This window comes from Salvelinus namaycush, unplaced genomic scaffold, assembly GCF_016432855.1.
Source record: "Salvelinus namaycush isolate Seneca unplaced genomic scaffold, SaNama_1.0 Scaffold1162, whole genome shotgun sequence".
In the NCBI taxonomy this organism is placed as follows: domain Eukaryota; kingdom Metazoa; phylum Chordata; class Actinopteri; order Salmoniformes; family Salmonidae; genus Salvelinus; species Salvelinus namaycush.
The window spans coordinates 28,894-55,501 of record NW_024057856.1 but is presented as its reverse complement, the minus strand read 5'-3'; the positions used below and the strand labels follow the sequence as shown (position 1 = coordinate 55,501).

Genomic DNA, 26,608 nt, shown 5'->3' with positions numbered 1-26,608 from the left:
TAGCTTAGAGTAGTTTAGAGTAATTATTCGGTTAGCTTCGGTTAGCTTATTCGGTTAGTTAGCTAGCCAGCTATTTTCGTCCGCCGCGCTGCCGTTCTCCTACCTAGTCAACACTGCTAGCTAACACTGCTAACTAGCCAACTTCTACCGAATAGCAGCACTGTAGAAACTCACATTACAACTTACATTGCAACGGAACGACTTGATTAGCGTAGTGTTAGCTAGCTACATAGTTGTCTTTGCTGTCCTTGTATCCAAGATAATTGTGTAGTTTTGAGAAATTGTCGAGGTTACCTAGCCAGCTATAGGTTACCTAGCCAGCTACACTTTCAAACAGTCAACGCAGCCACTGCTAGCCAGCCTACTTCACCGCCAGCAGTACTATATCATTTTAGTCAATAAGATTTTATTTTATTTTTGCAACGTAAGCTTAACTTTCTGAACATTCGAGACGTGTAGTCCACTTGTCATTCTAATCTCCTTTGCATTAGCGTAGCCTCTTCTGTAGCCTGTCAACTATGTGTCTGTCTATCCCTCTTCTCTCCTCTCTGCACAGACCATACAAACGCTTCACACCGCGTGGCCGCCGCTACTCTAACCTGGTGGTCCCAGCGCGCACGACCCACGTGGAGTTCCAGGTCTCCGGCAGCCTCTGGAACTGCCGATCTGCGGCCAACAAGGCAGAGTTCATCTCAGCCTATGCGTCCCTCCAGTCCCTCGACTTCTTGGCACTGACGGAAACATGGATTACCACTGATAACACTGCTACTCCTACTGCTCTCTCCTCGTCTGCCCACGTGTTCTCGCACACCCCGAGAGCTTCTGGTCAGCGGGGTGGTGGCACTGGGATCCTCATCTCTCCCAAGTGGACATTCTCTCTTTCTCCCCTGACCCATCTGTCTATCGCCTCCTTTGAATTCCATGCTGTCACAGTTACCAGCCCTTTCAAGCTTAACATCCTTATCATTTATCGCCCTCCAGGTTCCCTTGGAGAGTTCATCAATGAGCTTGACGCCCTGATAAGTTCCTTTCCTGAGGATGGCTCACCTCTCACAGTTCTGGGTGACTTTAACCTCCCCACGTCTACCTTTGACTCATTCCTCTCTGCCTCCTTCTTTCCACTCCTCTCCTCTTTTGACCTCACCCTCTCACCTTCCCCCCCTACTCACAAGGCAGGCAATACGCTTGACCTCATCTTTACTAGATGCTGTTCTTCCACTAATCTCATTGCAACTCCCCTCCAAGTCTCCGACCACTACCTTGTATCCTTTTCCCTCTCGCTCTCATCCAACACTTCCCACACTGCCCCTACTCGGATGGTATCGCGCCGTCCCAACCTTCGCTCTCTCTCCCCCGCTACTCTCTCCTCTTCCATCCTATCATCTCTTCCCTCTGCTCAAACCTTCTCCAACCTATCTCCTGATTCTGCCTCCTCAACCCTCCTCTCCTCCCTTTCTGCATCCTTTGACTCTCTATGTCCCCTATCCTCCAGGCCGGCTCGGTCCTCCCCTCCTGCTCCGTGGCTCGACGACTCACTGCGAGCTCACAGAACAGGGCTCCGGGCAGCCGAGCGGAAATGGAGGAAAACTCGCCTCCCTGCGGACCTGGCATCCTTTCACTCCCTCCTCTCTACATTCTCCTCTTCTGTCTCTGCTGCTAAAGCCACTTTCTACCACTCTAAATTCCAAGCATCTGCCTCTAACCCTAGGAAGCTCTTTGCCACCTTCTCCTCCCTCCTGAATCCTCCTCCCCCTCCTCCCCCCTCCTCCCTCTCTGCGGATGACTTCGTCAACCATTTTGAAAAGAAGGTCGACGACATCCGATCCTCGTTTGCTAAGTCAAACGACACCGCTGGTTCTGCTCACACTGCCCTACCCTGTGCTTTGACCTCTTTCTCCCCTCTCTCTCCAGATGAAATCTCGCGTCTTGTGACGGCCGGCCGCCCAACAACCTGCCCGCTTGACCCTATCCCCTCCTCCAGACCATTTCCGGAGACCTTCTCCCTTACCTCACCCATCAACTCATCCTTGACCGCTGGCTACGTCCCTTCCGTCTTCAAGAGAGCGAGAGTTGCACCCCTTCTGAAAAAACCTACACTCGATCCCTCCGATGTCAACAACTACAGACCAGTATCCCTTCTTTCTTTTCTCTCCAAAACTCTTGAACGTGCCGTCCTTGGCCAGCTCTCCTGCTATCTCTCTCAGAATGACCTTCTTGATCCAAATCAGTCAGGTTTCAAGACTAGTCATTCAACTGAGACTGCTCTTCTCTGTGTCACGGAGGCGCTCCGCACTGCTAAAGCTAACTCTCTCTCCTCTGCTCTCATCCTTCTAGACCTATCGGCTGCCTTTGATACTGTGAACCATCAGATCCTCCTCTCCACCCTCTCCGAGCTGGGCATCTCCGGCGCGGCCCACGCTTGGATTGCGTCCTACCTGACAGGTCGCTCCTACCAGGTGGCGTGGCGAGAATCTGTCTCCGCACCACGTGCTCTCACCACTGGTGTCCCCCAGGGCTCTGTTCTAGGCCCTCTCCTATTCTCGCTATACACCAAGTCACTTGGCTCTGTCATATCCTCACATGGTCTCTCCTATCATTGCTATGCAGACGACACACAATTAATCTTCTCCTTTCCCCCCTCTGATAACCAGGTGGCGAATCGCATCTCTGCATGTCTGGCAGACATATCAGTGTGGATGACGGATCACCACCTCAAGCTGAACCTCGGAAAGACGGAGCTGCTCTTCCTCCCGGGGAAGGACTGCCCGTTCCATGATCTCGCCATCACGGTTGACAACTCCATTGTGTCCTCCTCCCAGAGTGCTAAGAACCTTGGCATGATCCTGGACAACACCCTGTCGTTCTCAACTCACATCAAGGCGGTGACCCGTTCCTGTAGGTTCATGCTCTACAACATTCGCAGAGTACGACCCTGCCTCACACAGGAAGCAGCGCAGGTCCTAATCCAGGCACTTGTCATCTCCCGTCTGGACTACTGCAACTCGCTGTTGGCTGGGCTCCCTGCCTGTGCTATTAAACCCCTACAACTCATCCAGAACGCCGCAGCCCGTCTGGTGTTCAACCTTCCCAAGTTCTCTCACGTCACCCCGCTCCTCCGCTCTCTCCACTGGCTTCCAGTTGAAGCTCGCATCCGCTACAAGACCATGGTGCTTGCCTACGGAGCTGTGAGGGGAACGGCACCTCCGTACCTTCAGGCTCTGATCAGGCCCTACACCCAAACAAGGGCACTGCGTTCATCCACCTCTGGCCTGCTCGCCTCCCTACCTCTGAGGAAGTACAGTTCCCGCTCAGCCCAGTCAAAACTGTTCGCTGCTCTGGCACCCCAATGGTGGAACAAACTCCCTTACGACGCCAGGTCAGCGGAGTCAATCACCACCTTCCGGAGACACCTGAAACCCCACCTCTTTAAGGAATACCTAGGATAGGATAAAGTAATCCGTCTAACCCCCCCCTCCCCCTTAAAAGAGTTAGATGCACTATTGTAAAGTGGTTGTTCCACTGGATATCATAAGGTGAATGCACCAATTTGTAAGTCGCTCTGGATAAGAGCGTCTGCTAAATGACTTAAATGTAAATGTACTACAGTAGTGAGTCATTTAGCAGACTCTCCTATCCAGAGCCACTACAGTAGGGAGTCATTTAGCAGACGGCTCCTATCCAGAGTCACTACAGTAGGGAGTCATTTAACAGACTCTCCTATCCAGAGTCATTTAACAGACTCTCCTATCCAGAGTCATTTAACAGACTCTCCTATCCAGAGTCATTTAACAGACTCTCCTATCCAGAGTACACTACAGTAGTGAGTCATTTAACAGACTCTCTGATCCAGAGACACTACAGTAGTGAGTCATTTAGCAGACTCTCTGATCCAGAGCCACTACAGTAGTGAGTCATTTAGCAGACTCTCCTATCCAGAGCCACTACAGTAGGGAGTCATTTAGCAGACTCTCCTATCCAGAGTCATTTAGCAGACTCTCTGATCCAGAGCCACTACAGTAGTGAGTCATTTAGCAGACTCTCCTATCCAGAGCCACTACAGTAGTGAGTCATTTAACAGACTCTCCTATCCAGAGACACTACAGTAGGGAGTCATTTAGCAGACTCTCCTATCCAGAGGACACTACAGTAGTGAGTCATTTAGCAGACTCTCTGATCCAGAGACACTACAGTAGTGAGTCATTTAGCAGACTCTCTGATCCAGAGACACTACAGTAGTGAGTCATTTAGCAGACTCTCCTATCCAGAGCCACTACAGTAGTGAGTCATTTAACAGACTCTCCTATCCAGAGACACTACAGTAGGGAGTCATTTAGCAGACTCTCTGATCCAGAGTCAATACAGTAGTGAGTCATTTAGCAGACTCTGATCAAGAGTCACTACAGTAGTGAGTCATTTAGCAGACTCTCTGATCCAGAGACACTACAGTAGTGAGTCATTTAACAGACTCTCTTATCCAGAGACACTACAGTAGTCAGTCATTTAGCAGACTCTCTGATCCAGAGACACTACAGTAGTGAGTCATTTAACAGACTCTCTTATCCAGAGACACTACAGTAGTGAGTCATTTAGCAGACTCTCTGATCCAGAGACACTACAGTAGTGAGTCATTTAGCAGACTCTCTGATCCAGAGACACTACAGTAGTGAGTCATTTAGCAGACTCTCCTATCCAGAGTCATTTAGCAGACTCTCTGATCCAGAGACACTTACAGTAGTGAGTCATTTAACAGACTCTCTGATCCAGAGCCACTACAGTAGTGAGTCATTTAGCAGACTCTCCTATCCAGAGCCACTACAGTAGTGAGTCATTTAACAGACTCTCCTATCCAGAGATACTACAGTAGGGAGTCATTTAGCAGACTCTCCTATCCAGAGGACACTACAGTAGTGAGTCATTTAGCAGACTCTCTGATCCAGAGACACTACAGTAGTGAGTCATTTAGCAGACTATCCTATCCAGAGACACTACAGTAGGGAGTCATTTAACATACTCCCTGCTCCAGAGAGACTACAGTAGTGAGTGAATACATATGTACATTTATTGTACTGGTCCCCAGTGGGAATCGAACCCACAACCCTGGCATTGCAAGAGTTATGCTCTACCAACAGAGCCACACGGGACGACTGCCAATTATAGCTGAGACTATAATCTACCAACAGAGCCACACGGGACGACTGTCAATGATAGCTCAGACTATAATCTACCAACGGAGCCACACGGGACGACTGTCAATGATAGCTCAGACTATAATCTACCAACGGAGCCACACGGGACGACTGTCAATGATAGCTCAGACTATAATCTACCAATGGAGCCACACGGGACGACTGTCAATGATGGCTCAGACTATAATCTACCAACGGAGCCACACGGGACGACTGTCAATGATGGCTCAGACTATAATCTACCAACGGAGCCACACGGGACGACTGTCAATGATGGCTCAGACTATAATCTACCAACGGAGCCACACGGGACGACTGTCAATGATGGCTCAGACTATAATCTACCAACGGAGCCACACGGGACGACTGTCAATGATGGCTCAGACTATAATCTACCAACGGAGCCACAGGTTGCTCCCTAGGCAGAGTTTTGAAAGGTCATGGGACCAAAGCGTTGCTGCAACCTGATTTGTTAGTAAAAAACAAGTGGCTCTCTAAATGCATCTTGTTCATTCAGAACGGATACAGTTCTCACCTGTAGTACTTGACAGGTGAGCAGGAAGTGGTGGACCACCTCGGCTTTGAGAAACTGTCTGATGTTGAACACCTGCTGGGGGTGGTGAACCCTGATGAGGATCTCTAACGCTGCCAGCAGAGTCTCCCAGACACCACCCTGTTAGAGACACATAACTTAGATTAATACACAGCTACTGTAACCCTGACCCTAACCCTGACCCTAACCCAACCCTGACCCTGACCCAACCCTAACCCTGACCCTGACCCAGAGTCTCCCAGACACCACCCTGTTAGACACATAACCTATATTAATACACAGCTACTGTAACCCTGACCCTGACCCTAACCCAACCCTGACCCTAACCCTGACCCTAACCCAACCCTGACCCTAACCTAACCCAACCCTGACCCAGAGTCTCCCAGACACCACCCTGTTAGAGACACATAACTTAAATTAATACACAGCTACTGTAACCCTGACTCTAACCCGACCCTGACCCAACCCTAACCCAACCCTGACCCTAACCCAACCCTGACCCTAACCCAACCCTGACCCAGAGTCTCCCAGACACCACCCTGTTAGAGACACATAACCTATATTAATACACAGCTACTGTAACCATAACCCAACCCTGACCCTAACCCAACCCTGACCCTAACCCAACCCTGACCCTAACCTAACCCAACCCTAACCCAACCCTGACCCAGAGTCTCCCAGACACCACCCTGTTAGAGACACATAACCTATATTAATACACAGCTACTGTAACCATAACCCAACCCTGACCCTAACCCAACCCTGACCCTAACCCAACCCTGACCCTAACCTAACCCAACCCTAACCCAACCCTGACCCAGAGTCTCCCAGACACCACCCTGTTAGAGACACATAACCTATATTAATACACAGCTACTGTAACCATAACCCAACCCTGACCCTAACCCAACAGTTTTAACAAAATATAAATAAATTGTGTTTCAAATGGTATTGGTAAATCCTACCTGCAGTATTTCAAAATATCCTGGTATAGAGTAATACTAAATACCTGCCCATGCATCCATCAGTGAGTTTACCTGAGCCTTGGCCCAGATCTTCCAGTCCAGCAGAACCTCAGACAGTAGCTTGATGTCCTGGACCACGGCTGTAGACTCTGTGTCCAGGTGGAACTGACCGTCTTCCCCTAGAGTTAGGATAGGACTACTACAGCTCCCATCTAACAAGGTCTAGAGCGAGAAAGACAGAGCGAGAGAGACAGAGACAGAGAGAGAGAGACAGAGACAGAGAAGGGAAGAGCAAAAAGATAAATACATGACACATTGGAAATAATTAACGAACAAACTAGAATGCTATTTGTCCCTAAACAGAGAGTACACATTGGCAGAACACCTGACAACTGTGACTGACACAAACTTAAGGAAAGCTTTGACTATGTACAGACTCGGTGAGCATAGCCTTACTATTGAGAAAGGCCGCCGTAGGCAGACCTGGCTCTCAAGAGAAGACAGGCTATGTGCACACTGCCCACAAAATGAGGTGGAAACTGAGCTGCACTTCTTAACCTCCTGCCAAATGTATGGCAGCTATATAACCATAACCACATTAGAGTAAATCTGAGGAAAACGCTACTGAAGTTCTACCAACACATTGAGTACTCGCGCTGGGAAAACATTGGATCACTGCTACTCAACTCTTCAAAATGCCTACAAGTCCCTCCCCCACCCTCCCTTTGGCAAATCAGATCACAACTCCATTTTGCTCCTCCTTTCCTATAGGCAAAAACTCAAACAGGAAGTACACGTGCTAAGGCCTATTCAACGCTGGTCTGACCAATCGGAATCCACGCATCAAGATTGTTTTGATCATGCGGACTGGGATATGTTCCGCCTCTGAGAATAACATCGACGAATACGGTGACTGAGTTCACCAGGAAGTGTATAGGAGATGTTTTACCCACTGTGACTATTAAAATCTACCCACACCAGAAACCATGGATAGATGGCTGCATTCGCGCAAAACTGAAAGCGTGAACCACCGCATTTAACCACGGCAAGGTGACTGGGAATATGGTCGAATACAAACAGTGTAGTTATTCCCTCCGCAAGGCAATCAAACAGGCAAAACGTCAGTATAGAAACAAAGTGGAGTCGCAAAATACAACGGCTCAGACCCGAGACGTATGTGGCAGGGACTCCAGACAATCACGGACTACAAAGGGAAAACCAGCCACGTCACAGACACCGACGTCTTGCTTCCGGACAAGCTAAACACGCTTTGAGAATAACACGGTGCCAACAACGCGGACAGCTAACAAGGACTGTGGGCTGTTAAGGACTGTTAAGCGTGTTAACCCTCGCAAGGTTGCTGGCCCAGATGACATCCCTAACCGTGTTGTCAGAGCATGCGCAGACCAGCTGGATGGAGTGTTTACAGACATATACAATGCTGTTCATTGACTAGAGCTCAGCCTTCAACACCATAGTACCCTCCAAGCTCATCATTAAACTGGAGGCCCTGGATCTGAACTACGCCCTGTGCAATTGGGTCCTGGATTCCTGATGGGCCGCCCCCAGGTGGTGAAGGTAGGAAATAACACCTCCACTTCGCTGATCCTCGTGTGTGCTCAGCCCCCTCCTGTACTCCCTGTTCACCCATGACTGCGTGGCCATGCACGCCTCCAACTCAATCATCAGGAGATGAGGGCCCCGGGGCCAGGAAAATAACCTCTCCCTCAACAAAGCAAAGGAGATGATCGCGGACTTCAGGAAACAGCAGAGGGAGCAGCCCCCTATCCACATCGAAGGGACCGCAGTGGAGAAGGTGGAAAGCTTCAAGTTCCTCGTCGTACACATCACTGACAATCTGAAATGGTCCACCCACACAGACAGCGTGGTGAAGAAGGCCACAGCCAGGTCCATTTATAACGTCCACTGCAGTGGCAATACAGCACCAGACCTACTTCTGTTTTCACAACGTCCTACACGCAGAAACAGATGCACGGATGAATACAGACAGCATTGATGTTTTCACCCAGCACAGTTACAGACAGAAACGGACGGACAGAGACAGACATACAGATGGACAAAGACACAGGCAGACCGACAGGCAAATAGACAGACATATAAATACAGACAGGCAAACCGACAGGCAGACAGACAGGCAGACCGACAGGCAGGCAGGCAGGCAAATAGAGAGACAGGCAGACCGACAGGCAGACAGACATTGATGTCATTACTCAGCTCAGGTAAAAGACAGGAACATCAGTACACTGCCTCTCAGCAGAGAAAACCACTGGATATCACAGTTGCAGTAGTAGCAACTCACTGCACATGCATAGCAGATAACTGAGGCCCAAAGCAGATGAGATGAAACTGATCCATGGGGATTCAGAGCATCAACAGAACCAAGGACTAGATGAGATGAAACTGATCCATGGGGATTCAGAACATCAACAGAACCAAGGACTAGATGAGATGAAACTGATCCATGGGGATTCAGAGCATCAACAGCACCAAGGATGATATGAAACTGATCCATGGGGATTCAGAACATCAACAGAACCAAGGATGATATGAAACTGATCCATGGGGATTCAGAGCATCAACAGAACCAAGGACTAGATGAAACTGATCCATGGGGATTCAGAGCATCAACAGAACCAAGGATGATATGAAACTGATCCATGGGGATTCAGAACATCAACAGAACCAAGGATGAGATGAAACTAATCCATGGGGATTCAGAACATCAACAGAACCAAGGACTAGATGAAACTGATCCATGGGGATTCAGAACATCAACAGAACCAAGGACTAGATGAGATGAAACTGATCCATGGGGATTCAGAGCATCAACAGAACCAAGGACTAGATGAGATGAAACTGATCCATGGGGATTCAGAACATCAACAGAACCAAGGATGAGATGAAACTGATCCATGGGGATTCAGAACATCAACAGAACCAAGGATGAGATGAAACTGATCCATGGGGATTCAGAACATCAACAGAACCAAGGATGAGATGAAACTGATCCATGGGGATTCAGAGCATCAACAGAACCAAGGACTAGATGAAACTGATCCATGGGGATTCAGAAAATCAACAGAACCAAGGATGAGATGAAACTGATCCATGGGGATTCAGAACATCAACAGAACCAAGGATGAGATGAAACTGATCCATGGGGATTCAGAGCATCAACAGAACCAAGGACTAGATGAAACTGATCCATGGGGATTCAGAGCATCAACAGAACCAAGGATGATATGAAACTGATCCATGGGGATTCAGAGCATCAACAGAACCAAGGACTAGATGAAACTGATCCATGGGGATTCAGAGCATCAACAGAACCAAGGATGATATGAAACTGATCCATGGGGATTCAGAGCATCAACAGAACCAAGGACTAGATGAGATGAAACTGATCCATGGGGATTCAGAGCATCAACAGAACCAAGGACTAGATGAGATGAAACTGATCCATGGGGATTCAGAGCATCAACAGAACCAAGGACTAGATGAGATGAAACTGATCCATGGGGATTCAGAGCATCAACAGAACCAAGGACTAGATGAGATGAAACTGATCCATGGGGATTCAGAGCATCAACAGAACCAAGGACTAGATGAGATGAAACTGATCCATGGGGATTCAGAGCATCAACAGAACCAAGGACTAGATGAGATGAAACTGATCCATGGGGATTCAGAGCATCAACAGAACCAAGGACTAGATGAGATGAAACTGATCCATGGGGATTCAGATCATCAACAGAACCAAGGACTAGATGAGATGAAACTGATCCATGGGGATTCAGAGCATCAACAGAACCAAGGACTAGATGAGATGAAACTGATCCATGGGGATTCAGAGCATCAAAAGAACCAAGGACTAGATGAAACTGATCCATGGGGATTCAGAACATCAACAGAACCAAGGATGAGATGAAACTGATCCATGGGGATTCAGAACATCAACAGAACCAAGGATGAGATGAAACTGATCCATGGGGATTCAGAACATCAACAGAACCAAGAATGAGATGAAACTGATCCATGGGGATTCAGAACATCAACAGAACCAAGGATGAGATGAAACTGATCCATGGGGATTCAGAGCATCAACAGAACCAAGGACTAGATGAAACTGATCCATGGGGATTCAGAACATCAACAGAACCAAGGACTATATGAGATGAAACTGATCCATGGGGATTCAGAGCATCAACAGAACCAAGGACTAGATGAGATGAAACTGATCCATAGGGATTCAGAACATCAACAGAACCAAGGATGAGATGAAACTGATCCATGGGGATTCAGAACATCAACAGAACCAAGGATGAGATGAAACTGATCCATGGGGATTCAGAGCATCAACATAACCAAGGACTAGATGAAACTGATCCATGGGGATTCAGAGCATCAACAGAACCAAGGACTAGATGAAACTGATCCATGGGGATTCAGAACATCAACAGAACCAAGGATGAGATGAAACTGATCCATGGGGATTCAGAGCATCAACAGAACCAAGGACTAGATGAAACTGATCCATGGGGATTCAGAGCATCAACAGAACCAAGGATGATATGAAACTGATCCATGGGGATTCAGAGCATCAACAGAACCAAGGACTAGATGAAACTGATCCATGGGGATTCAGAGCATCAACAGAACCAAGGATGATATGAAACTGATCCATGGGGATTCAGAGCATCAACAGAACCAAGGACTAGATGAGATGAAACTGATCCATGGGGATTCAGAGCATCAACAGAACCAAGGACTAGATGAGATGAAACTGATCCATGGGGATTCAGAGCATCAACAGAACCAAGGACTAGATGAGATGAAACTGATCCATGGGGATTCAGAGCATCAACAGAACCAAGGACTAGATGAGATGAAACTGATCCATGGGGATTCAGAGCATCAATAGAACCAATGACTAGATGAGATGAAACTGATCCATGGGGATTCAGAGCATCAACAGAACCAAGGACTAGATGAAACTGATCCATGGGGATTCAGAGCATCAACAGAACCAAGGATGATATGAAACTGATCCATGGGGATTCAGAGCATCAACAGAACCAAGGACTAGATGAAACTGATCCATGGGGATTCAGAGCATCAACAGAACCAAGGATGATATGAAACTGATCCATGGGGATTCAGAGCATCAACAGAACCAAGGATGAGATGAGATGAAACTGATCCATGGGGATTCAGAGCATCAACAGAACCAAGGACTAGATGAGATGAAACTGATCCATGGGGATTCAGAGCATCAACAGAACCAAGGACTAGATGAGATGAAACTGATCCATGGGGATTCAGAACATCAACAGAACCAAGGATGAGATGAAACTGATCCATGGGGATTCAGAACATCAACAGAACCAAGGATGAGATGAAACTGATCCATGGGGATTCAGAGCATCAACAGAACCAAGGACTAGATGAAACTGATCCATGGGGATTCAGAACATCAACAGAACCAAGGATGAGATGAAACTGATCCATGGGGATTCAGAACATCAACAGAACCAAGGACTAGATGAAACTGATCCATGGGGATTCAGAGCATCAACAGAACCAAGGACTAGATGAAACTGATCCATGGGGATTCAGAGCATCAACAGAACCAAGGATGATATGAAACTGATCCATGGGGATTCAGAGCATCAACAGAACCAAGGACTAGATGAAACTGATCCATGGGGATTCAGAGCATCAACAGAACCAAGGACTAGATGAGATGAAACTGATCCATGGGGATTCAGAGCATCAACAGAACCAAGGATGATATGAAACTGATCCATGGGGATTCAGAGCATCAACAGAACCAAGGACTAGATGAGATGAAACTGATCCATGGGGATTCAGAGCATCAACAGAACCAAGGACTAGATGAGATGAAACTGATCCATGGGGATTTAGAGCATCAACAGAACCAAGGACTAGATGAGATGAAACTGATCCATGGGGATTCAAAGCATCAACAGAACCAAGGACTAGATGAAACTGATCCATGGGGATTCAGAACATCAATAGAACCAAGGATGAGATGAAACTGATCCATGGGGATTCAGAACATCAACAGAACCAAGGATGAGATGAAACTGATCCATGGGGATTCAGAGCATCAACAGAACCAAGGACTAGATGAAACTGATCCATGGGGATTCAGAACATCAACAGAACCAAGGACTAGATGAAACTGATCCATGGGGATTCAGAGCATCAACAGAACCAAGGACTAGATGAAACTGATCCATGGGGATTCAGAACATCAACAGAACCAAGGACTAGATGAAACTGATCCATGGGGATTCAGAGCATCAACAGAACCAAGGACTAGATGAAACTGATCCATGGGGATTCAGAGCATCAACAGAACCAAGGATGATATGAAACTGATCCATGGGGATTCAGAACATCAACAGAACCAAGATGAGATGAAACTGATCCATGGGGATTCAGAGCATCAACAGAACCAAGAATGAGATGAAACTGATCCATGGGGATTCAGAGCATCAACAGAACCAAGGATGATATGAAACTGATCCATGGGGATTCAGAGCATCAACAGAACCAAGGACTAGATGAAACTGATCCATGGGGATTCAGAACATCAACAGAACCAAGGATGAGATGAAACTGATCCATGGGGATTCAGAACATCAACAGAACCAAGGACTAGATGAAACTGATCCATGGGGATTCAGAGCATCAACAGAACCAAGGACTAGATGAAACTGATCCATGGGGATTCAGAACATCAACAGAACCAAGGACTAGATGAAACTGATCCATGGGGATTCAGAGCATCAACAGAACCAAGGACTAGATGAAACTGATCCATGGGGATTCAGAGCATCAACAGAACCAAGGATGATATGAAACTGATCCATGGGGATTCAGAACATCAACAGAACCAAGGATGAGATGAAACTGATCCATGGGGATTCAGAGCATCAACAGAACCAAGGACGAGATGAAACTGATCCATGGGGATTCAGAACATCAACAGAACCAAGGATGATATGAAACTGATCCATGGGGATTCAGAACATCAACAGAACCAAGGACTAGATGAAACTGATCCATGGGGATTCAGAACATCAACAGAACCAAGGATGAGATGAAACTGATCCATGGGGATTCAGAACATCAACAGAACCAAGGATGAGATGAAACTGATCCATGGGGATTCAGAACATCAACAGAACCAAGGATGAGATGAAACTGATCCATGGGGATTCAGAGCATCAACAGAACCAAGGATGATATGAAACTGATCCATGGGGATTCAGAACATCAACAGAACCAAGGATGATATGAAACTGATCCATGGGGATTCAGAGCATCAACAGGACCAACAACAACAAAAACCAATACAAAGATTCATCATATGTCTGGTCACATGACTCACCTTGAGAATATGATATCCCACGATGCACTTGGACTTGATGAGGACCTGGTGTATCATGGAGTAACCGTGGTAACAGTCCATCTCATTGATACGGTGCTGGTTGTACTTGGCCAGAGAGAGTAGCACCTGGACATAGAATTACATATTACAAATCTAGAATGGACATAGAATCACATATTACAAATCTAGAATGGACATAGAATTACATATTACAAATCTAGAATGGACATAGAATCACATATTACAAATCTAGAATGGACATAGAATCACATATTACAAATCTAGAATGGACATATTACAAATCTAGAATGGACATAGAATTACATATTACAAATCTAGAATGGACATAGAATTACATATTACAAATCTAGAATGGACATAGAATTACATATTACAAATCTAGAATGGACATAGAATTACATATTACAAATCTAGAATGGACATAGAATTACATATTACAAATCTAGAATGGACATAGAATCACATATTACAAATCTAGAATGGACATAGAATTACATATTACAAATCTAGAATGGACATAGAATCACATGTTACAAATCTAGAATGGACATAGAATCACATATTACAAATCTAGAATGGACATAGAATTACATATTACAACTCACCGGGGGTCCCAGTGACACGCCACGTTACGACTCACCGGGGGTCCCAGTGACACGCCACGTTACGACTCACCGGGGGTCCCAGTGACACGCCACGTTACGACTCACCGGGGTCCCAGTGACACGCCACGTTACGACTCACCGGGGGTCCCAGTGACACGCCACGTTACGACTCACCGGGGTCCCAGTGACACGCCACGTTACGACTCACCGGGGTCCCAGTGACACGCCACGTACGACTCACCGGGGTCCCAGTGACACGCCACGTTACGACTCACCGGGGTCCCAGTGACACGCCACGTTACGACTCACCGGGGTCCCAGTGACACGCCACGTTACGACTCACCGGGGTCCCAGTGACACGCCACGTTACGACTCACCGGGGTCCCAGTGACACGCCACGTTACGACTCACCGGGGTCCCAGTGACACGCCACGTTACGACTCACCGGGGTCCCAGTGACACGCCACGTTACGACTCACCGGGGTCCCAGTGACACGCCACGTTACGACTCACCGGGGTCCCAGTGACACGCCACGTTACGACTCACCGGGGTCCCAGTGACACGCCACGTTACGACTCACCGGGGTCCCAGTGACACGCCACGTTACGACTCACCGGGGTCCCAGTGACACGCCACGTTACGACTCACCGGGGTCCCAGTGACACGCCACGTTACGACTCACCGGGGTCCCAGTGACACGCCACGTTACGACCTCACCGGGGTCCCAGTGACACGCCACGTTACGACTCACCGGGGTCCCAGTGACACGCCACGTTACGACTCACCGGGGTCCCAGTGACACGCCACGTTACGACTCACCGGGGTCCCAGTGACACGCCACGTTACGACTCACCGGGGTCCCAGTGACACGCCACGTTACGACTCACCGGGGTCCCAGTGACACGCCACGTTACGACTCACCGGGGTCCCAGTGACACGCCACGTTACGACTCACCGGGGTCCCAGTGACACGCCACGTTACGACTCACCGGGGTCCCAGTGACACGCCACGTTACGACTCACCGGGGTCCCAGTGACACGCCACGTTACGACTCACCGGGGGTCCCAGTGACACGCCACGTTACGACTCACCGGGGGTCCCAGTGACACGCCACGTTACGACTCACCGGGGGTCCCAGTGACACGCCACGTTACGACTCACCGGGGGTCCCAGTGACACGCCACGTTACGACTCACCGGGGTCCCAGTGACACGCCACGTTACGACTCACCGGGGGTCCCAGTGACACGCCACGTTACGACTCACCGGGGGTCCCAGTGACACGCCACGTTACGACTCACCGGGGGGTCCCAGTGACACGCCACGTTACGACTCACCGGGGGTCCCAGTGACACGCCACGTTACGACTCACCGGGGGTCCCAGTGACACGCCACGTTACGACTCACCGGGGGTCCCAGTGACACGCCACGTTACGACTCACCGGGGGTCCCAGTGACACGCCACGTTACGACTCACCGGGGGTCCCAGTGACACGCCACGTTACGACTCACCGGGGGTCCCAGTGACACGCCACGTTACGACTCACCGGGGGTCCCAGTGACACGCCACGTTACAACTCACCGGGGGTCCCAGTGACACGCCACAACTCACTGGGGTCCCAGTGACACGCCACAACTCACTGGGGTCCCAGTGACACGCCACAACTCACTGGGGTCCCAGTGACACGCCACAACTCACTGGGGTCCCAGTGACACGCCACGTTACAACTCACTGGGGTCCCAGTGACACGCCACGTTACAACTCACTGGGGTCCCAGTGACACGCCACGTTACAACTCACTGGGGTCCCAGTGACACGCCACGTTACAACTCACTGGGGTCCCAGTGACACGCCACGTTACAACTCACGGGGGTCCCAGTGACACGCCACGTTACAACTCACGGGGGTCCCAGTGACACGCCACGTTACAACTCACGGGGGTCCCAGTGACACGCCACGTTACAACTCACGGGGGTCCCAGTGACACGCCACGTTACAACTCACGGGGGTCCCAGTGACACGCCACGTTACAACTCACGGGGGTCCCAGTGACACGCCACGTTACAACTCACGGGGGTCCCAGTGACACGCCACGTTACAACTCACGGGGGTCCCAGTGACACGCCACGTTACAACTCACGGGGGTCCCAGTGACACGCCACGTTACAACTCACGGGGGTCCCAGTGACACGCCACGTTACAACTCACGGGGGTCCCAGTGACACGCCACGTTACAACTCACGGGGGTCCCAGTGACACGCCACGTTACAACTCACGGGGGTCCCAGTGACACGCCACGTTACAACTCACTGGGGTCCCAGTAACACGCCACGTTACAACTCACTGGGGTCCCAGTAACACGCCACGTTACAACTCACTGGGGTCCCAGTAACACGCCACGTTACAACACACTGGGGTCCCAGTAACACGCCACGTTACAACACACTGGGGTCCCAGTGACACGCCACGTTACAACACACTGGGGGTCCCAGTGACACGCCACGTTACAACTCACGGGGGTCCCAGTAACACGCCACGTTACAACACACTGGGGTCCCAGTGACACGCCACGTTACAACTCACTGGGGTCCCAGTAACACGCCACGTTACAACTCACGGGGGTCCCAGTGACACGCCACGTTACAACTCACGGGGGACCCAGTGACACGCCACGTTACAACTCACTGGGGTCCCAGTGACACGCCACATTACAACTCACTGGGGTCTCAGTAACACGCCACGTTACAACTCACTGGGGTCCCAGTAACACGCCACGTTACAACTCACTGGGGTCCCAGTAACACGCCACGTTACAACTCACTGGGGTCCCAGTAACACGCCACGTTACAACTCACTGGGGTCCCAGTAACACGCCACGTTACAACTCACTGGGGTCCCAGTAACACGCCACGTTACAACACACTGGGGGTCCCAGTGACACGCCACGTTACAACTCACCGGGGTCCCAGTGACACGCCACGTTACAACTCACTGGGGTCCCAGTAACACGCCAAAACTTATCCACCTTGGTAAAGGAGAACTTTCATTCGAGATCAAATATGGTCAAATATTGTATAAAACAATGAATTTGTATTTATATCGGCACAGGTGCTTTGTTAACCTGCTAGCCAGACAGTAATTCAACCCAGTGGTTCTGAAACCTCTCCTCCGGGACCGCCAGTCGTTCCAGATATGTGATCTATTCCAGAGCCAGCACCTGATTCCACCTGTCTAGTAATCATCAAGCCCTTGACAAGGTGAATCAGGTGAGCTAGTTCAGAGCCACCACAACAGTGTGAAACGTCTGGAGGTGCCAGAGGAGAAGCCTGAGAATCACTGATTTAATAAGGATAGCTGTGTACCTGGAGGGCTAGGGCCTGGGTCTGCTCACTGTCACTTAGCTCCACCACCTGGAAACACACACACACACAGACACGAGAGAGAGAGAGGGGAGGGACATGATACAACAGAAAGAGAGAGATTGGCTTAATAAGAACACAGTGAGAAGAACACAGTGAGAAGAACACAGTGAATCCAGCCTGTCTTGTCATTTCCTTCAAGTAGAAATGACATGACAGTTACGTTCAAGAAGCTTTCTCACAAAAACACAGAAAAAACCTTTCTAGGCCTTCCACACCAAATGAAACCAGCAGAGAGACTAACATCATCAACAGACCCAAAGAGGACCACGAAGGACCCGGTTCCTCCTATCAATAGTATGTAGACTATGTCCTACCCGTGCAAAGAGGAACACGAAGGACCCGGTTCCTCCTATCAATAGTATGTAGACTATGTCCTACCCGTGCAAAGAGGAATACGAAGGACCCGGTTCCTCCTATCAATAGTATGTAGACTATGTCCTACCCGTGCAAAGAGGAACACGAAGGACCCGGTTCCTCCTATCAATAGTATGTAGACTATGTCCTACCCGTGCAAAGAGGAACACGAAGGACCCGGTTCCTCCTATCAATAGTATGTAGACTATGTCCTACCCGTGCAAAGAGGAACACGAAGGACCCGGTTCCTCCTATCAATAGTATGTAGACTATGTCCTACCCGTGCAAAGAGGAATACGAAGGACCCGGTTCCTCATATCAATAGTATGTAGACTATGTCCTACCCGTGCAAAGAGGAACACGAAGGACCCGGCTCCTCCTATCAATAGTATGTAGACTATGTCCTACCCGTGCAAAGAGGAATATGAAGGACCCGGTTCCTCCTATCAATAGTATGTAGACTATGTCCTACCCGTGCAAAGAGGGACACGAAGGACCCGGTTCCTCCTATCAATGGTATGTAGACTATGTCCTACCCGTGCAAAGAGGAACACGAAGGACCCGGTTCCTCCTATCAATAGTATGTAGACTATATGTCCTACCCGTGCAAAGAGGAACACGAAGGACCCGGTTCCTCCTATCAATAGTATGTAGACTATGTCCTACCCGTGCAAAGAGGAACACGAAGGACCCGGTTCCTCCTATCAATAGTATGTAGACTGTGTCCTACCAGTGCAAAGAGGAATACGAAGGACCCGGTTCCTCCTATCAATAGTATGTAGACTATTTCCTACCCGTGCAAAGAGGAACACGAAGGACCCGGTTCCTCATATCAATAGTATGTAGACTATGTCCTACCCGTGCAAAGAGGAACACGAAGGACCCGGTTCCTCCTATCAATAGTATGTAGACTATATGTCCTACCCGTGCAAAGAGGAACACGAAGGACCCGGTTCCTCCTATCAATAGTATGTAGACTATGTCCTACCCGTGCAAAGAGGAATACGAAGGACCCGGTTCCTCCTATCAATAGTATGTAGACTATGTCCTACCCGTGCAAAGAGGAACACGAAGGACCCGGTTCCTCCTATCTTGTGTAGGACGTTCTGCAGGCCCTGTGGTTCTGCAGGCAGCATGGTCCTGAGGACGTGTGTCTCCAGCACCGCAGACTGGACCTCTCTAGAGCTGAAGGGTCTCTGAGACACCATGGTCTTAGCCTGACCCTTCAGACGGATCACTGGCTCATAGATGGTATACACCCTGGGGCTGCTGGGGGCGTACACTACTGCCAGACACTCCTGTAGAAACATAGAGATATAGTACCATAGAACAGACACTACTGCCAGACACTCCTGTAGAAACATAGAGATATAGTACCATAGAACAGACACTCCTGTAGAAACATAGAGATATAGTACCATAGAACAGACACTACTGCCAGACACTCCTGTAGAAACATAGAGATATAGTACCATAGAACAGACACTACTGCCAGACACTCCTGTAGAAACATAGAGATATAGTACCATAGAACAGACACTCCTGTAGAAACATAGAGATATAGTACCATAGAACAGACACTACTGCCAGACACTCCTGTAGAAACATAGAGATATAGTACCATAGAACAGACACTACTGCCAGACACTCCTGTAGAAACATAGAGATATAGTACCATAGAACAGACACTACTGCCAGACACTCCTGTAGAAACATAGAGATATAGTACCATAGAACAGACACTACTGCCAGACACTCCTGTAGAAACATAGAGATATAGTACCATAGAACAGACACTACTGCCAGACACTCCTGTAGAAACATAGATATATAGTACCATAGAACAGACACTCCTGTAGAAACATAGATATATAGTACCATAGAACAGACACTACTGCCAGACACTCCTGTAGAAACATAGAGATATAGTACCATAGAACAGACACTCCTGTAGAAACAGAGATATAGTACCATAGAACAGACACTACTGCCAGACACTCCTGTAGAAACATAGAGATATAGTACCATAGAACAGACACTACTGCCAGACACTCCTGTAGAAACATAGATATATAGTACCATAGAACAGACACTCCTGTAGAAACATAGATATATAGTACCATAGAACAGACACTCCTGTAGAAACATAGAGATATAGTACCATAGAACAGACACTACTGCCAGACACTCCTGTAGAAACATAGAGATATAGTACCATAGAACAGACACTACTGCCAGACACTCCTGTAGAAACATAGAGATATAGTACCATAGAACAGACACTACTGCCAGACACTCCTGTAGAAACATAGAGATATAGTACCATAGAACAGACACTCCTGTAGAAACATAGAGATATAGTACCATAGAACAGACACTACTGCCAGACACTCCTGTAGAAACATAGAGATATAGTACCATAGAACAGACACTACTGCCAGACACTCCTGTAGAAACATAGAGATATAGTACCATAGAACAGACACTCCTGTAGAAACATAGAGATATAGTATGAAGGTCAGTCAATCCGGAAATGTCAAGAACTTTGAAAGTTTCTTCAAGTGCAGTCGGCAAAAACCATCAAGCGCTTTGATGAAACTGGCTCTCATGAGGACCGCCACAGGAAAGGAAGACCCAGAGTTACCTCTGCTGCAGAGGATAAGTCCATTAGAGTTACCAGCCTCAGACATTGCAGCCCAAATAAATGCTTCAGAGTTCAAGCAACAGACACATATCAACATCAACTGTTCAGAGGAGACTGCGTGAATCAGGCCTTCATGGTCGAAATGCTGCAAATGAACCACTACTAAAGGACACCAATAAGAAGAGACTTGCTTGGGCCAAGAAACACAAGCAATGGACATTAGACCTGTGGAAATCTGTCCTTTGGTCTGATGAGTCTAAATTTGAGATATTTGGTTCCAACCGCCGTGTCTTTGTGAGAGTACTCTTTGGGAGTAGGTGAACGGATGATCTCCACATGTGTGGTTCGTAACATGAAGCATGTAGGAGAAGGTGTGATGGTGCTTTTCTGGTTACACTGTCTGTGATTTATTTAGAATTCAAGGCACACTTAACCAGCATGGCCTCCACAGCATTCTTCAGTGATAGGTCAGGTCATCCCATCTGGTTTGGGCTTAGTGGGACTATCATTTGTTTTTCAACAGGACAATGACCCAACACACCTCCAGGCTGTGTAAGGGCTATTTGACCAAGAAGGAGAGTGGTGGAGTGCTGCATCAGATGACCTGGCCTCCACAATCCCCCGACCTCAACCCAATTGAGATGGTTTGGGATGAGTTTGACCACAGAGTGAAGGAAAAGCAGCCAACAAGTGATCAGTATATGTGGGAACAACTTCAAGACTGATGGAAAAGCATTCCAGGTGAAGCTGGTTGAGAGAATGCCAAGATTGTGCAACACTGTCATCAAGGCAAAGGGTGGCTACTTTGAAGAATCTAAAATATAATTTAACACTTTTTTGGTTACTACATAATTCCATATGTGTTATTTCATAGTTTTGATGTCTTGACTATTATTTTACAATGTAGAAAACAGTAAAAATAAAGAAAAACCTTGGAATGAGTAGGAGTGTCCAAACTGTTGACTGGTAGTGTATATTATTAGCAGAAAGAGGGAGACTTACTATGAGAGCTGCTGTGTCCACATCCTTGTTCTTCATCATTAGCTCTCTGACAGTGTCACACTTCAACCCGTCCGTGGTGACGTACTTGGAGAAGGTCCCGCTGGGCTTACCGTACTTACAGGGCATGATAGACGTGAGGTCTGGACCAGAGGCATACAGGTAGAATGCCTCCTCTGACCCGATACGGGAGCCTAGTGGGGACAGACAGACAGACAGACAGACAGATTCAGATAAGTCCCTCATTTAATTTCATTTAAGAAATGTTTTGCAACAGAATAGGCAGAATGAATACACCCCTGTTCTCCAGCCCAGAGAACACCTCTGTCCTCCAGAAGGCATGGTCCCAGAGGACAGCCCTGACCTCCAGAAGGCATGGTCCCAGAGAACAGCCCTGACCTCCAGAAGGCATGGTCCCAGAGAACACCTCTGTCCTCCAGAAGGCATGGTCCCAGAGAACACCTCTGTCCTCCAGAAGGCATGGTCCCAGAGAACACCTCTGTCCTCCAGAAGGCATGGTCCCAGAGAACAGCCCTGACCTCCAGAAGGCATGGTCCCAGAGAACAGCCCTGACCTCCAGAAGGGATGGTCCCAGAGAACAGCCCTGACCTCCAGAAGGCATGGTCCCAGAGAACACCTCTGTCCTCCAGAAGGCATGGTCCCAGAGAACACCTCTGTCCTCCAGAAGGCATGGTCCCAGAGAACACCTCTGTCCTCCAGAAGGCATGGTCCCAGAGAACACCTCTGTCCTCCAGAAGGCATGGTCCCAGAGAACAGCCCTGACCTCCAGAAGGCATGGTCCCAGAGAACAGCCCTGACCTCCAGAAGGCATGGTCCCAGAGAACAGCCCTGACCTCCAGAAGGCATGGTCCCAGAGAACACCTCTGTCCTCCAGAAGGCATGGTCCCAGAGAACACCTCTGTCCTCCAGAAGGCATGGTCTCAGAGGACACCTCTGTCCTCCAGCCCAGGAAGCTGGTCAACATGCTAGCAACAAGATTACCTTACACAATAAAAACACCCAGGCCATAACACAGAGCTTGAGAAGTTGACAGCAAGTAAGATATGCCTTTTTCAATAAAAAATATTTTATAAGATACACTTAGGTTGGAGTCATTAAAACTCGTTTTTCAACCACTCCACAAATTTCTTGTTAACAAACTATAGTTTTGGCAAATCGGTTAGGACATCTACTTTGTGCATGACACAAGTAATATCTCCAACAACTGTTTACAGACAGATTATTTCACTGTATCACAATTCCAGTGGGTCAGAAGTTTACATACACTAAGTTGACTATGCCTTTAAACAGCTTGGAAAATTCCAGAAAATTATGTCATGGCTTTTGAAGCTTCTGATAATCTAATTGACATAATTTGAGTCAATTGGAGGTGTACCTGTGGATGTATTTCAAGGCCTACCTTCAAACTCAGTGCCTCTTTGCTTGACATCATGGGTAAATCAAAAGAAATCAGCCAAGACCTCAGAAAAAAATTGTAGACCTCCACAAGTCTGGTTCATCCTTGAGAGCAATTTCCAAACGCCTGAAGGTACCACGTTCAACTGTACAAACAATAGTACGCAAGTATAAACACCATGGGACCATGCAGCCGTCATACCGCTCAGGAAGGAGACACGTTCTGTCTCCTAGAGATGAACGTACTTTAGTGCGAAAAGTGCAAATCAATCCCAGAACAACAGCAATGGACCTTGTGAAGATGCTGGAGGAAACGGGTACAAAAGTATCTATAGCCACAGTAAAACGAGTCCTATATCGACATACCCTGAAAGGCCGCTCAGCAAGGAAGCCACTGCTCCAAAACCGCCATAAAAAAGACAGACTACGGTTTGCAACTGCACATGGGGACAAAGATCGTACTTTTTGGAGAAATGTCCTCTGGTCTGATGAAACAAAAATAGAACTGTTTTGCCATAATGACCATCGTTATGTTTGGAGGAAAAAGGGGGAGGCTTGCAAGCCGAAGAACATCATCCCAACCGTGAAGCACGGGGGTGGCAGCATCATGTTGTGGGGGTGCTTTGCTGCAGAAGGTACTGGTACACAAAATAGATGGCATCATGAGGTAGGAAAATTATGTGGATATATTGAAGCATCATCTCAAGACATCAGTCAGGAAGTTAAAGCTTGGTCGCAAATGGGTCTTCCAAATGGACAATGACCCCAAGCATACTTCCAAAGTTGTGGCAAAATGGCTTAAGGACAACAAAGTCAAGGTATTGGAGTGACCATCACAAAGCCCTGACCTCAATCATATAGAACATTTGTGGGCAGAACTGAAAAAGCGTGTGCGAGCAAGAAGGCCTACAAACCTGACTTAGTTACACCAGCTCTATCAGGAGGAATGGGCCAAAATTCACCCAACTTATTGTGGGAAGCTTGTGGAAGGCTACCCGACGCATTTGACCCAAGTTAAACAATTTAAAGGCAATGCTACCAAATACTAATTGAGTGTATGTAAACTTCTGACCCACTGGGAATATGATGAAAGAAATCAAAGCTGAAATAAATAATTCCCTCTACTATTATTCTGACATTTCACATTCTTAAAATAAAGTGGTGATCCTAACTGACCTAAGACAGGGAATTTTTACTAGGATTAAATGTCAGGAATTGTGGAAAAACTGAGTTTAAATGTATTTGGCAGAGGTGTATGTAAACTTCCGACTTCTACTGTATTTGCGAGAGATGGAATAACAATGTCAACTCCACGGTAACAGAGTGATGCTGAGACTCTGTCAAATGGATGCTGAACAAAAAGCAATGATTGCAAAGGTAAACAAACCACACAACTCTATGCACTAGTACTACTACCAAAGAGACCCAGCTTCAATCTGTTACCGTGGAGTTGGCTATCATACTACTACCAAAGAGACCCAGCTTCAATCTGTTACCGTGGAGTTGGCTATCATTGAAGTGAGAAAGAAGCAGAGTTATGCTCCCGAGTGGCGCAGCGGTCTAAGGCACTGCATCTAGAGACGGCACCACAGACCTGGTTCCATTCCAGGCTGTACCACAGCGGTCTAAGGCACTGCATCTAGAGACGGCACTACAGACCTGGTTCCATTCCAGGCTGTACCACAGCGGTCTAAGGCACTGCATCTAGAGACGGCACTACAGACCTGGTTCCATTCCAGGCTGTACCACAGCGGTCTAAGGCACTGCATCTAGAGACGGCACTACAGACCTGGTTCCATTCCAGGCTGTACCACAGCGGTCTAAGGCACTGCATCTAGAGACGGCACTACAGACCTGGTTCCATTCCAGGCTGTACCACAGCGGTCTAAGGCACTGCATCTAGAGACGGCACTACAGACCTGGTTCCATTCCAGGCTGTACCACAGCGGTCTAAGGCACTGCATCTAGAGGCGGCACTACAGTCCCTGGTTCAATTCCAGTCTGTAGCACAGCGGTCTAAGGCACTGCATCTAGAGGCGGCACTACAGTCCCTGGTTCAATTCCAGTCTCTACCACAGCGGTCTAAGGCACTGCATCTAGAGGGGGCACCACAGACCTGGTTCCATTCCAGGCTGTACCACAGCGGTCTAAGGCACTGCATCTAGAGGGGGCACTACAGTCCCTGGTTCCATTCCAGGCTGTACCACAGCGGTCTAAGGCACTGCATCTAGAGGGGGCACTACAGTCCCTGGTTCCATTCCAGGCTGTACCACAGCGGTCTAAGGCACTGCATCTAGAGACGGCACTACAGACCTGGTTCCATTCCAGGCTGTACCACAGCGGTCTAAGGCACTGCATCTAGAGGGGGCACTACAGTCCCTGGTTCCATTCCAGGCTGTACCACAGCGGTCTAAGGCACTGCATCTAGAGGGGGCACTACAGTCCCTGGTTCCAATCAAGGCTGTATCACAACCGGCCATGATTGGGAGTCCCATAGGGTGGCGCACAATTTGCCCAGCGTCGTACCGGTTTGCCCAGGGTAGGCCGTCATTGTAATTAAGATTTTCTTCTTAACTGACTTGCCTAGTTAAATAAAGGTAAAATAAATAATATGTGCTTTAAATGACCAGCAGAGAGCAATGTTGAGTTATAGCCCCAACAACAACACAGAGAGACAGATGTGTGCAAGTGAGAGAGAAAAGGTACAAAGTGGTTGGCTGGGACAGATTAAAATACAGACAGAGACACAGCCCAGAGGCAGGATGCCAGCCAAGGCTAGCTCAGCCCAGGGCAGGATGCCAGCCAAGGCTAGCTCAGGGCAGGGCAGGATGCCAGCCAAGGCTAGCTCAGCCCAGAGGCAGGATGCCAGCCAAGGCTAGCTCAGGGCAGGGCAGGATATGTGTTTTATTACTGGTTGTTGAATGTGTATGTTTCATTTATTCCTTATGGGTTTTACAGCTTTTTTTTAAATGGTGAGACCTCAGAGTAGCTATCTTTCTC

The 26,608-nt window shown here is 48.3% G+C and overlaps 1 protein-coding gene across 1 annotated transcript in view; it reads right to left on the bottom strand.

Moving 5' to 3' along the window:
- LOC120035948 (lysosomal-trafficking regulator-like) overlaps positions 1-23,177 on the bottom strand; it is a 48,318-nt gene extending 25,141 nt beyond the window's left edge. The window contains exons 1-7 of the mRNA XM_038982434.1: positions 22,592-23,177; positions 22,196-22,386; positions 19,602-19,847; positions 18,136-18,183; positions 14,146-14,271; positions 6,777-6,926; positions 5,722-5,859 (exon numbers count right to left, since the gene is read on the bottom strand). Coding sequence (XP_038838362.1) covers positions 5,722-5,859; positions 6,777-6,926; positions 14,146-14,271; positions 18,136-18,183; positions 19,602-19,847; positions 22,196-22,386; positions 22,592-23,177 — 1,485 coding nt within the window. The remainder of the gene's footprint in view (positions 1-5,721; positions 5,860-6,776; positions 6,927-14,145; positions 14,272-18,135; positions 18,184-19,601; positions 19,848-22,195; positions 22,387-22,591) is intronic.
- Positions 23,178-26,608: the final 3,431 nt, after the last annotated feature.